Source organism: Pyrus communis, chromosome 15 (assembly GCF_963583255.1).
Source record: "Pyrus communis chromosome 15, drPyrComm1.1, whole genome shotgun sequence".
NCBI lineage: Eukaryota > Viridiplantae > Streptophyta > Magnoliopsida > Rosales > Rosaceae > Pyrus > Pyrus communis.
Genome location: NC_084817.1, coordinates 22074704 through 22088292, shown reverse-complemented (window position 1 = coordinate 22088292; position 13589 = coordinate 22074704). Strand labels below are relative to the sequence as shown.

At 38.0% G+C, this 13589-nt stretch overlaps 1 protein-coding gene and 1 pseudogene across 1 annotated transcript; both read right to left on the bottom strand.

Annotated features, from left to right (window-relative positions):
- Window positions 1-6297: 6297 nt before the first annotated feature.
- On the bottom strand, window positions 6298-6864 carry LOC137717198 (agamous-like MADS-box protein AGL80). The gene has a single exon (XM_068456495.1). It carries the CDS (start codon window positions 6862-6864, stop codon window positions 6298-6300), a length of 567 nt encoding a protein of 188 aa, XP_068312596.1.
- A 620-nt stretch (window positions 6865-7484) lies between these two features.
- LOC137716738 (pentatricopeptide repeat-containing protein At3g13880-like) lies at window positions 7485-9757 on the bottom strand (annotated as a pseudogene).
- Between the last annotated feature and the right edge of the window lie 3832 nt (window positions 9758-13589).

The following is a 13589-nucleotide window of genomic DNA, read 5'->3' as shown; positions in this document are numbered from 1 at the left end:
AATTAATTAACTAATAATTTTTTTGGAAAAAAAATTAACTAATAAATATAAGTATAAATTTAAAACTAATAAATTATTAGATGTTATATTTATTCCTTTCAGTTAAAGATGGTATATAAGTATAATCTGATATTATTTATATATAAATAATTTTTTACAGAACTATAATTCGAGAAAGGTAAGAAGATTTTATATACAAAGAGAGGGCGGTCTTATTTTTTATTTTTTTTATTTTTCTGTTAAACTGTGTTTGAGAGGAGGAGGCAGGGTGCGACTGCTCTATATCCCATGCTTGGGATTAGTTTTTCGCGCGAACACATATACAAGCGTTTCCAATCTCCTTAACCAGAAAATTCAGTCTATTTGTCATTCTTCCGTGTTCAGCTTCTTACTAGTACAACAATCACTTTCTACATCTTACTTTGTTATAGAACCAAATTTCCTCTAAAAATAAAAATGTGAAATAGCCATAAGTAAATTGTATGTCTGTAACATTACCTGCTCAATCTGCATCAGTATACCCATCTATACTATGTGACCATTCTTTGAAAACATTATTCCTCTTCTTGGTGCAAACTTTGAATATCTAAAAATTCGAATAATTGCATTAATTCATGTGATTAAAATTAGACCCACATGTGTTGGTGGATCATGTTCATTAGAGAGATGGTGTATATATATGGTAAGTGTATCATTACTCTTTGTATCTAATTTTAGTTAAAATTTGATTAGCAAAAACGATACTCTTACTAATTTTTCATACTACATTTGTATCGTTCCGGTAATAAAGATAAGGCCCACATGTGTTAGTACACTTTACTTCTATTAAAGAGATTATACAAATTTAATATGAAAACTGTGGTAAATTATATTATAAATTTATATAGTCATTGTGCGAAACTATTTGCTGCACAAATTTAGTGTAGCACGGCCCTTGAATAAACTCTCTCGTCTAAGAAAATAGGCACCCATTATAAACACAAGATAGGAACACAGGGAAAGAAGTAAAGCCATGCCAATAGCTGAAGCATTGTCCCATTGACACGCAGCATCCGCTGTGGCCATGCAGGTGAACACATGTCACTCACTCAGCCGCAACGCATGTCAAGCCGCCAAGCACCACGTCGCAGATCAACAACGGGTACCAATTTCGTACACACCCCATCCCTCACCCCCACAAGAAATTTTTAATTGTTATAGTACATAATGTGTTTTTATGTAAGTAGTGAAACTTTTTATTTTTAAAATTATTAACTTTTTGACACACATATCCTATTATTTATCTAATGACACGTGCTATACCATCCCCTTCCTTATGACGGTTACACTGCAAAATCTCTCCACCCCACCGTTGTTTCGAAACACTGAGCAAACAAAGAAAACCCTCTCGAAATTGTTTGTGATCTTCAAAGCAAGAAATCATCGTATTATTCGTATTTATACCAAAAGATCAAATAACCCGGAAAATGATGAACTTTGTGGCTCTGTTCCTTGTTGTGAGTTCACTGTTCAACGCTGGCGTGTGGCCTCCATCTGCAAGGCCACTAAATGGTCAGACCCAGCAGCAGAAGCAGAGGCAAGACGATCATCAGCAGCAGCATGTTACGGATCAGGAAATCATTGTGAAAAATGGGCACAAGGTGGTTGTCGTGGAGTACGACGAGCACGGCCTGTAACAATCCTATGTGAACTCAACTAGTTAGGATAAAGGAAAAGTAATAGGTTGGTAATACAAATCAAATAGAGTTCAAATACATGTAAAACTATATCCTACAATTGAGGAATACACTTCCAACGTGCATTTGAAAATAAGCACTAATCACAACTGCTCCATACATGGTTGGATTGGGTGCAACGGGTGAACAACCAACCCTCCACAAAACCACGCCTAGGCTTTTTGGGCCTATCCGCCACAGGACGTTTATCCGACCTGCCTGCAATTCTAGGCACATGAAGATCACGAGGAGGTGATACGATGCAGCAGGGCGGTGGAATGTCAGAAGGTGGAGAAGCCATCGTAAGAGAATAATTCGAGTCGGAATCCGTGTCCTTTTGCCCTGGCTCATCTCCTTCTTCTCTTTTGTCCTCTTCCTCTGAGCTCTCCATTCGGGAGTCGGTCACAAGTACGGGAGACTCTGCGTTGAACTGAAGATCAAGGTCGAGAGCGAAGATAGATTTAAGCGGAGGGTCTGGGGGTAACGACCGGTCGACCAAACAATACGGGAAGTAAATGATGGAGTTGCGAAAGAGGTGGTTTGAGTAAGGGTGTTAGCAACCTCTCTAGAGCTCCATATCTTCCTCGTCACAAACCTCTTTAGCCAACATTTTCGATCTTTGGAGAGTATCTGTTCGGGACCATCCGATAAAGCTGAGAAAGAAGCTCATGGTAAGTAATGTTTGCATATTTATGGAAAAACTAATAACAATGGTAAATTTATATACCAGGTTTAGGAAAAGTAGAAGGGATAGGTAGTTGAGACAACTCGGGAGCCTTCCAGTTCCCCGAAATTAGAAGTGGGCGGTTCTTCCAATCCCTGGCTCTTAAGAGGGCCAATGACAAGAATCTCTTGCGATATCTAGATTTAAAATTAAAAAAGCTAGTTTCACCCTTAATGGTAGTCATGTTGAAGAGATAGAGGAAATCTCTAAAACCTAATGATACACCTAGCTTCAGACCCAATGCCAGAAAGGTTGACATAATCAAGTAAGAGTTTGGGTTCAGTTGCATAGGGTGGGTGCTTGTGAAGAATAAGATGAGATGAATCATGGGGTGGAGTGGGAAACTAATGGCCCCTAGGTGGTATGGAGACAAAACGGTAAACCCAGCTGGGATACCGGAGCCCGAATGCATGTTGGCTCCGGCAGGAAGTGGGTTGAGGTGCACGTCATCTGGGACATGACCTTGGTCACGAGCCTTGACGATTTCAAAGCATGGTGGAGTGCCACCATATTTAGACCAAGGTGTGCGTCTCGACATGAGAAACAGGGTGGAAGACTCGTCGGCCAAAACTGATTTGAGAAGATAAAAGAGGAACATGTGGAGTATTCCCGCAAGTGGGGTTTGAAATAAAGAGTTACCTGTAAGCCAAGAGGCCACTTGAGAAACCACATGCTTGGTGGAGGAATTGAGCAAAGGAAGTGAAGAAAAAAGGGATGGAGAAGCCTAAGGTAATGACATATATATATATATATATATAAATTTATATATGTGCATGTGAGCATAGAGATATATACGAATATATGAAAAGTACGTAGAGATCTGCATGTCGGTACATAGAGATATGCACGTAGATGTTACGTGCAGGTGTGCCTATGTATGCCTAGGTACCCAGACAGATACATACATACATACATATATATATAAATATATAAATATATGGATTTGGATCCTCTCCTGAGCTCAACGTCCTGATCCTACTGAGCAAATAATATGGATCGTTGGATCAAAATCCAATAGGTACAATTATTATAATTTTTAAAGAACCTTCTATTTGTTGCCGTTGAATCAAAATTCAATAATTCATATGATTTGCTTAGTAGGTTTAGGATGCTGAACTCAAGAGAAGATTCAAATCCCATATATGTATGTGTGTATATAGTTAGATAGATAGCCCGGTGTGCAAGTCTGGCAAGGATGTGATGTCTGCAAAAGTGTGTGTGTATATATATATATATCTCTATATATAGTGAAGATATATCAATATGTAGTGAAGCAAGTCAGGGTCGGAATGCATGTATGTCTATATGTGTGTGTATATATGTGTGTGTGTGTGTGTATAAAAGCAAGTTAGTGTCGATGTCAGTGTCAATATATATGTATGCGTGTGTGTCTGTATAAAAGCAGATGGGTGTGCAGACTAGGCGTGTTCGGCGAGAGGGACGCGCTTTTAGGCTTCTGTACTGCAGCTGCTGCTTTTGTCAGTTCAACAAGATGGGATGGTTGTTTATGTAATAGGTACATATATATATATATATCTTGTCAGATAACCTACTCAGTCAAATTTCATCAGTCACTGTTCGTAAGATGTTAGTTCACTTTCGCATCATCTCGTCCCTAAATCAACTTGTCATTCTTCGTTCGTAAACCACCTCGTCTCTAAATCCACTTCAACTTGTCATTCTTCGTTCGTAAATCACCTCGTTCGTAAATCACCTCATCTCTAAATCCACTTCAACTTGTCATTCTTCGTTCGTAAATCACCTCATCTCTAAATCCACTTGTCAGTCCTTGTTCGTAAATTCTCATTCGAAAATCCTTGTGGGAAGATGTTAGCCCTCGCAACGAAGTGAGGACTTCAGTAAATTTACCTTTAGCAAGTTTATTCTTAAAAAAAGCAATTTCCACAAATTTGGCCTTAGTAAAAAGTGTTTCAAGTTTAGCTTGGTTTAAAAGAGTGTAGTTTGAAGGCCCCATGAGATTGAAAAACTCACTTTTCCCCTATTTCACATAAGTAAAAAGGGAAAAAAGGGGGCACTGTGGGAGGATAAAATCCAATTTCGACTCGCAGCCAATACCAATCATCTAAGGAGAAAGTGTTGTGAAAGGTAAAAAGCCCACAATAAATATACAGACGCAAGGGAATGTGCCTAGAAAACTACCCCACTATGGAGGAGAAGTGGGAGAGGGCGACATGTCGTGGCACTTGTTCCCAAAGCATGCAGTCATATGACAGATGACCACTAAGGAAGTGGGGAAGGAGGATTGGTCGTGGTGGTTGATCCTCAAGCATGCAATCCTATAAATAGGGAAAGGAGCCAAAAAACAAGGTACGTGAGGATAACCTAAGAGAATCCAGAGAAGAGAAATCAATCAACTGACTTGAGCGTCGGAGTATCTTTCGCAGGTACCCCGCCTAGGCAAGCCACGAAAGAAGAAGATTATTTTGGGACACCTCAAAGAAGGATTCGGCAAACGTGAGAATTGCGGTTAACATATCTATGGAGGTATTTCTTCTTGTAAGAAATCTCGCTCCAACACCCTCTGAGAACAATACGAGTCTCATCACCCGCAACTTATGGACCCTGAAAGGCACAACAAGTAGGCTAAATGCATCGGAGGTCGGTTGCTCTCTATGTTGAAGCGTGTTGTGTTTTTCTGTGTGTGTGAATGAAGTAGAGCATTCATATATACACGTACGAGGCAACTTCGATCACAGATGAGTACAATTAATTACGTACAGTGAATCTCTTCTTCTTTTTGTAGTTGTCACTATTTTTTAAAGTGTCTACTGTTTTTGAATGTCGAGTTGGAATCTATTGACGCTTGTATCAATATATTTTTTTATTTTGGAAACTTTAATGAAAAGTTTTCGAGATTGTTCACTTTAACGAAAAATCACATTTTTATTCTAAAAAAGCAAACTTGGTACTATTCACTTACAACACATTTTTATCATTTTCGTTAAAACACAAAATTTTCAAGTCATTTTAATTAATTTTTCTTTTTATTTATGGACCACTTCATGGACGACACATGGTACTCGTTGAAGTTCTACAGGCCCATTTTGAGAATTTTGAAAACTCCTTGTCCTAACGAGTAAAATGGCCCAAAAATTGGGTTTCTCATTAGTTCTCCCTTTTGTTCTTCCTCGTTCAGAAAACACAAGTTTACTCAAAAAGTCCTAAAGCAGAGAATGGTGGTTTCTTTAAGAAGCCAAATCAGTTACAACTCCTTCCTTGTATTGAGATTATGGTTGTTAAAAGCTCGTGGTTCTTTAAAAGCTATTATATTTTCCATCGGGATTCGGTAGTATATAATTAAGCATAATCCATGATCATGAAATTGTTTCACGGACGCAACAGAAGGGTAGAAAACAACCATCAAGGGAAGGCTTAGTGATTTGTGGACAAATTTCAGAGTCATATTCTACAAGGCATGTCTTGGGTTCAATTCCTGATGAATTAGACGATGGTGGTCAAGGGATGCTGAAATGTCTTCGTGTATCTTTCCTACCCCAAAAAGGGCGGACTGCCATGACGAAGCCATCAATCAATCAGTCCCTTTTTTCAAAGAAAGAAAACAGAAGGGTAGAAAATAAAATCCATACATAGAGCAGAAAGGAGTCATACTACTGTCTGAATTACATATGAAAGTGATAATTATCTTAATCAAAACACCTCTGCTGCGACCGTAATCGATAGACAAAAACTGCGTTTATTCAGGTAAACAAAAATAAAAGTACATTCAGGCAATTGTAGGTAAATAAGATACCTGTTTCATCAACATTCAACACCTACACTCTGCTCACAATTTATTTTGAATGGCTTGCACTACTACTTCCCCCAACAGACAATAAATTAACCTTGGTTGTCGCCAACGACTCCCCCTTTAATACCACGGACCACCATCCCATCAGAATCGAGTTCAGCATCGACTTGGTTGCGCCTCAGACCCTCTAAGAACTCAATCCTATTAGTAATGAAATCAATTCTTTTATCCAATTGTTGATCAAGTCCGTTCAAACTTTCAAGGCGACCAGGATCAAGAAAATTCTTACCTTCTAGGTATTCAATCAAAAGTAGCTTCTCATCAAGTTCTTGATTCTTAAATCTCGCTCTTTCCAATTGTCTGTTCAGCTTAGATATATTGTTCTTGAGAAAGGATTCTTGATCCACCATGAACTTGCCTCGCCTTTCTTCAGATAAATTCCTGAATTTTTCGAGTACATAAAATGCTTCTTGTGGAGAAGGCCACACGTCCGTCTTGGTATCAGAAGGATTGTAAATGACAGCGCATGCAATAACACCACATAAAGTTGTGATCTCATTCAGCTTTCTGAAGAAACTTGCCTTCCTATTTTTGAAGGTTGCTCTCCTGCTCGGTTCATGAGAAATCAATTCACGCTTAGTCCTATTTTTAGCCATGGTTGAGAATACAAAGAAGCAACAGGTACCTTCTGGAAGTTGCATTGGAGATGGTTATAAAGGGAAGAACTTCGGGGGCTGCAAGGAGTCAACCCCATTTATTCTTGCTCTTAATTTGAAGCATCTTCACGGATATAGGTATAATTGGTCAGGGAAAGAGTAAGTATGGTATATAATTGAATAGGATTTCTAAACAAGATTTTCAGCATTTAGTTTGTCAACTGAATTCAGTTGGACAATGACGTATGTATTTCATTTAAGAATAAACAACCTTCCAAAATGATATTCAGCATACGACTAAAATTATTTGCATGACCTAGTGCATTTTTAGAATACATGATACCTTCATGTCGAATCTGGAATTGTTTATAATGTTGTTATCCGCTGCAAAAACTTTGACAATGTTTTGAGGAGTTCTGTTTTCATTTTTAAGCAGAACTCTTACAAGTCTTACATGCTGGTTTTGCATCCTAAAAATCCGATAAAATTATAAAATCATATCAAATAAATCAAAATAAGATTGCTGGCTAAAAAAGACATTGAACCGTTGACCAAGAAGTTCCTTTTGTTTGGCTTGTTACCTAACAACCAATAAAACTTACTTCATCGAGGGACTAGATGACATGGTGAATTGGTGAAGTGAAGATATGGTGAATTTATACCATCAAAGAGTTCAGTTCAAAGTCCAAAGTAAATAGAGAATGTGAATACAAACTAACTTACCCAATAAAAGTTACCTGAAATATGGATATTAAGTATCTAAGGTCAATTGCTTGGCTTCAAGATCAACCTCCAACAAGCGTCTCCATCATTAGCCAACTGTTGAAGGTAACAAGATTAGGGGCTTTTAACAAATGAAGTTAGCCGCTTGAATGTTAGTCCTCTAACCTTTTAAGGAACCACAACCATGAATATGTCCAATTCTTGTATAAACAGTATGGACCCTCTTTTTAACAATCATACTCTCATAGAAGGAGTTGCAACTGATTTGGCATCTTAAGGAAAACACCATTCTCCGATTTAGGACTTTTGAGTAAAGTTGTGTTATCTAAACGAGGAAGAACAAAAACTAATACATTTAGTAGAAGTTACCTGGCATATATGATACGGCTCCCAGGTCAGATGCTTCTCTACCAAGCAGGCCAATTTCTTCCCTACCTAGCATTTTCAATCATAAAGGAAAGTGCTGGAGGAGTAAACAGGATGAAAGAATACAACAGATAACAGATGAAGAATAGCTAAAATTTTTAATTGTCTAAACATTTAAGGAAATATGTATAGATTTCGCATTTTCTATCTCTGTAAAGGTCAAATTAGCAGAATCAATATCTCCAGATTTTGCATACATGCATTATGTGAATTTTCAACAATAGTAAATTCCCAACTCCAGCTTTTACAGAATATCCTTGGATCTGCTCTCCAGATCTTGCTGCGGCCAAATCATTACGCGCCCCCATCGTGCTTAATACTATGAATTCATCAGGCTTCATTCCAGATGCCAAGAGTCAATAAAATAAATCAAATGCACTCTCAATCTCCCCATTTTGAATATAACCTGCAACCATGGATGTCCATGAGACAATATCTAGCCTAGGAGTTAAGTTAAAGCATCTCAACGCAGGATCGGATAAACCCAACGTAGAGTAGAAATCATTAAGTCCACTTCAATGAATTCTTCTCCCTGCAAGTCGGGCTTGCAGGCTTGAGTGTGAACTTGTTCCCTGTACTCGAGCTTCAACCAATTTACAAGCTCTCAATATGACTGAGGAGGTAACGTATATGGCTTGATTCCTATCCTTTGCATCTCAGATAGAAGATTGAACACTTTGTTTGCATGTCCATAAGAAAAAGTCTCTATTTGAAGGAACCCCGCAATCATGGCATTTTACAAAACAACATTACGGAAGGCATGCATTTGTATATTTGTATCACATCACCTAAACCAGCAGTCTTTGCATATCAAGCACTGCCGTGCTGACAAGAACATCCAAGTCCAACCCCAGCTTGACTGTGTAGCCATGAAGTATTTTCCTAAATAGGCCTGAATTGTCAAATGTTTTGCATACGTCTTAAGGGCACTTCCCAGAGTTGTCAACGTTTCCTCATTAGCACCAATTCGAGCATAGCAAGCAGTCAAGGAATCCCATGAGACATGGTCCAAGTTATCCGAACTCTGAAACAAATTCCTGGCATGATCAACCTGGCCGCACATGGAGTACATATCAATAAGAGAATTGGTCAGAAAAACTTCTGAGTCCAACCCGTTGACGACTATCAATCCATGAACCAGCTTACCCAACTCAAAATCACCGGTTTGACCACATACACTCAAAGCACCGTAAGCTTATCAAGTTTCCAACCAGCCATTCTTGCTTCCTTAAAAACACCCAATGCCTTATCAAACAAACCCGCCCGTGGTAACCAGAAATCAAGGAATTGTACGAAATGAGATTCCGCTTAGACATTTTATCGAACAAATGGCGTGCACTGTCCCATTCTCTAAGCTTGGAGTAGAAGTGGAGAAGATCGTTGAGCAAAAACATACAGGGGTTAAAAGGAAGATTTGATAATGTGGGCGTGAGCAAGCTTGCCGTGGAGTGAAGACCCGGTTTTGGTAGCGTGTTGGTCAAGTTTCGTATAGGCAACATTGTCTAGAGAACTATTGGGATGGCAAAGTTGAGACTTGAGAGCACTGCTGTGGAAACGGTGCGGGTTCAGGCAACATATTGGTCACATTTTGGCCTAAAATTTACAAAATCAGTCTCAAATCAAAGGTTAAAGGGAATCAAGTTAAAATAATCAGGCTAAGTAGCCTCAAAAAGTAATAAAATATGAAGGAAAATAAAATATAGTCATGGTTTCGGAATTGAAAATTTTAACCTAAAATAGTCTTTAAAATGTTTACTTTTGGAGGGTCTAGCTCCCCATGGTTGGAGATGGCTTAGCAAGCGAGCTTTTAAGTGAGTTGAGTATATCCAACAAAAATGTCAAATATAAAATATAAAATTTTATTTGAAGGTTGATGTAAAAAAAATTTCATTCCAAAATAAGTTAAGTTATTATTTTATTATATATTGGACCCAAAGATTATATTTGAACGCTGATGTCAAAAAAAAAAAAAAAATTGGGTTCCATCATAAAATCAATTGGTAATATGGGAAGTAGCCCAAGACCATATAAGTATATAGCAAACCTTGTCTCTCACCGGATGTGGGACAACTCTCAACACGCCCCCGCTCGTGTGACATATTTTCAAGCCTACATGTGGACAACAACTCGGTGTTGTGGAGTGCGTGTGACCGTTTGACTTCATACGAGGACAATCTGCTCTGATACTATGATGAAATTGAGGTTCCACCATAAAACCAATTGGCAATATAGGAAGTAGCCTAAGACCATATGAACACATAACAAACCTTGTCCCTCACCGATGTGAGACAACTCTCAACATTCAACAGCCATCACCGTATGATCGCAATCCTCGGTGACTCATTTGGAGTAACCAGGATCTCCCTCATCAACTTTTGGAGTTTTTCCATTCAAATATCCAAGCTTGTTCAAGCCCGCAGCATGAACCTCCATCATCCTCGACCACACTTTGAAGTTTGTGTCGTTCAGTTTGAACGCAAATGGAATGGCATTAATGTTGGACTTCTCAGACCCAGTCTGACATAGATAGGAATGCCTCCTCCTGCCTTTTTTCCGGCCATCGCGACGAATCTGTGATTGTGTAGGGTAGGTTTGTTTTAGGGTTTCTTGGGTTGGTATTGATTTCTTGTTTCGAGATTGCTGAAGATGGTACAACAACTTTTGAATAAAAGTTGCAGATTTGTGTGGCCAACAGAATTTTCAGTTGGCGGTTAGGTTTCGGGGAAAAAGACGGATTGTAACCCGCTGCCAAGCTAAGAGAATAACTTCGGGGTTTAATTTTTCTCTATATTATTTGTTTCTTGGAGGAACAACATATATACGAAAGTACAAGGCATTTTCTTGATTTGATAGATTTTTAAATAGGCATTTTCTTCATTTGATAGATTTTGTTGTGGGTTTGTTGATATGGTCGACTAGCTCATCTGGTATTGGTCTCTCTTGCGTGGTAGAGTTGTATTGGTGATGGCTAGGGTTGGTGGATTATTAATGATGAGGATTCTCTCTGGATCCTTTTGTGAGGATCCTAACAATTCTCACATCTCATCTGTTTATCATATATCGTGCGATCAGCTTTCGTAAAGTACTATTTGTGTTTAATTTAAATAAAAAAATATTTAATATGATTTATGTCCGCATGATGAACGGATAAGATGTGAAGATCCATAGGATCCTCGCAAAGAGGATCGGGATGGGATCCAAATCCGTTTTCAAATGTTAGCTTGGCTTCTAATTCTTGCTTTGAGAAGCATGTATTAACTAATTGTCATTTCTTTTAGGTTATATATTTGTGTGGTTGGTGAGATGGGTTTGCAAATTGAATGGAGCAACGAGGAGCGTCTACAACTCGTCTTTCCTGTTGAAAGAATCATGCTTCGCTGCTGAAAGAAAAGCTACGAATATGGTTGAAAAACCAATCATTAATGAACACGTCTTAATATTTGAAATTAGAAATTATATATCCGGATACTTGTTCATTTGTGATAGAGTTTCAGCAGTACTTACTTCTCTTCTTTCAACAACAAAGCATGGTTTGTGTTGGAAATTATAACAATGTTGTGAATATATATACAACAAATATATTATATACTAATACTATAGACATCGTATCAACACCATCCACATTATCCTTCAATACAATATATGCCTCATATCAATATAAATATTGTAATAAAACTATCGCAATGCAGTATTTGTGATATATTAAAGGATAATTTAGACCGTTTATTCTATCGTGATGTTGTCCATGTTATTGGACATGTCTATATCTTTATTTTGACTAAACACTTTTGAAATGGAAGTGATCTTTTATCATAATGGTGGAAATGTGTTGAGTCCTTACATGACAGCATGTGTTCGAACTTCGTCGGTGACTAATCTAACAAAATCTATTGTTTGATAAAAACAGAAACATTTTGAAATTAGTATAATTGTTGCAGTCCTATTAGATTAGAAATGTGATCGTGTAAATCCCATCATATTTGGGATATCCTTATGAGATTCTACCATATCTCTTAGACTATATATTATCCTATTAGAGTTGTAATCCTATTAGGATAAGGAATTTACCTTCCCTACTACTATAAATAAAGACATAATAGGGTGGAATAACACACACCTCACAATTACACATCTCTCTATTTCTCTCTATGTCGCCGCACCCCCTCTCTGTGTCCTTTATATGGTTAATTGAATTAGACCTACAACACGTTATCAGCATGCTCTCAACGATGCGGTAAAGAGAGTTTATTCTTCAATTAGGAGAGTATTACGTATTAATTAGTGTTTTTATGATTAATTTATTATTTTATTGAATTGATCTATATGCTATTGATTCAATTTAATTTTTCTTTGTTGAACGTGATACAACGCATTGGGGATGCACTTTTGGCTTTCAAGAAAGATCTTCTACAAATTCAAAGGCTCAATTGTTTTCTACCAATCAGGTTCTTTTAAAATAAATTAAGATATTTGAAACGACAGTGAAGCATGAAACATTCCCCATGATGTATGAACCTCATACATCTATATTTTCCCCTTCCATTATATATATATATATATATATATATGCAATTATAAATTGCTACGTGAAATTTGTGAGTTAAAGAATCGAAAGAAATTAGAATCAATTTAGGGTTTTTCCAAACCCTAGATTTTGAAAAAAAAAATATGGAAAAATCGCGGCTTGAAGCCACACTGAGCCAAACATGGACCAAAATTGCAGCAGCCTTTTAGGCTTGCTGAGTGCGTAACAACATGCCCGCATGCCTGGGTTCTTCACGATTGGGCTTGCAGCCTCAATCCATGACACCTCATTAGAAGCTAGCCTTGCTGGGCTTCTGCTCTCTGGCCCAAAAATTTGATTGCTGCTTGTTTTCCTCCACGCAATAGTCCACCTGCAGCAACCCATGTTGCTGGGCTTTTTGTTTTTTTCCCTACCTTGGCCCGCGTTACAGTAGCAAGCCTGCTGCATGTGAATTTTTTTTTCTCGGCCCATGAGTGCAGCAAACCTGCTTTTGCAGGTTGATGGGTTGTTTGCAGCAGCCTCACGCGGCCTAAAGCCATTTTTGGCTTTTTTTTTTTTGGTGCCCGATTTCACTGCCTTAACCTATTTTTAGGCCTTTTCTTTTGCATGGTCAGCAACCATCTAGCCCAAAAATATGGCCTGAAACTTTGTATTATTTTGCTTCTGCGATCGACCTCGAATGGTCTTAATCTATCGAATTAATTAAAGTGATCAGCAGTCCACTAATCTGATAAGACTTCCAAAATTATTGGCCTGAAGCCCACTTTTGGACATTAACGATTCAATATTTTATTTCTTTTCCTTGAACCGCTGATGTCCTTTTTGTAGTCCCAAAGCACTCACACTTGAGTTCCTAAAGCAACCCAAATCCAATATACTAATTGTATATTGTATTATGTGTTCTTACAGGTACCTCCTCTTGTGAATCGGAAGTTCATAACTAAACTCGAACTTGTAGTTTCGAATTTAGTGCCTTTGAAACCCGAAGTTTTAATAAAATAATACACCCATGAAAATCTGACGTTTTTCATGTAAACCAGGTCTTAGAACC

Coding starts and splice junctions, on each gene's coding strand:
- LOC137717198 (XM_068456495.1), bottom strand. CDS start 6,864: ATGGCTAAAAATAGGACTAAGCGTGAATTGATTTCTCATGAACCGAGC.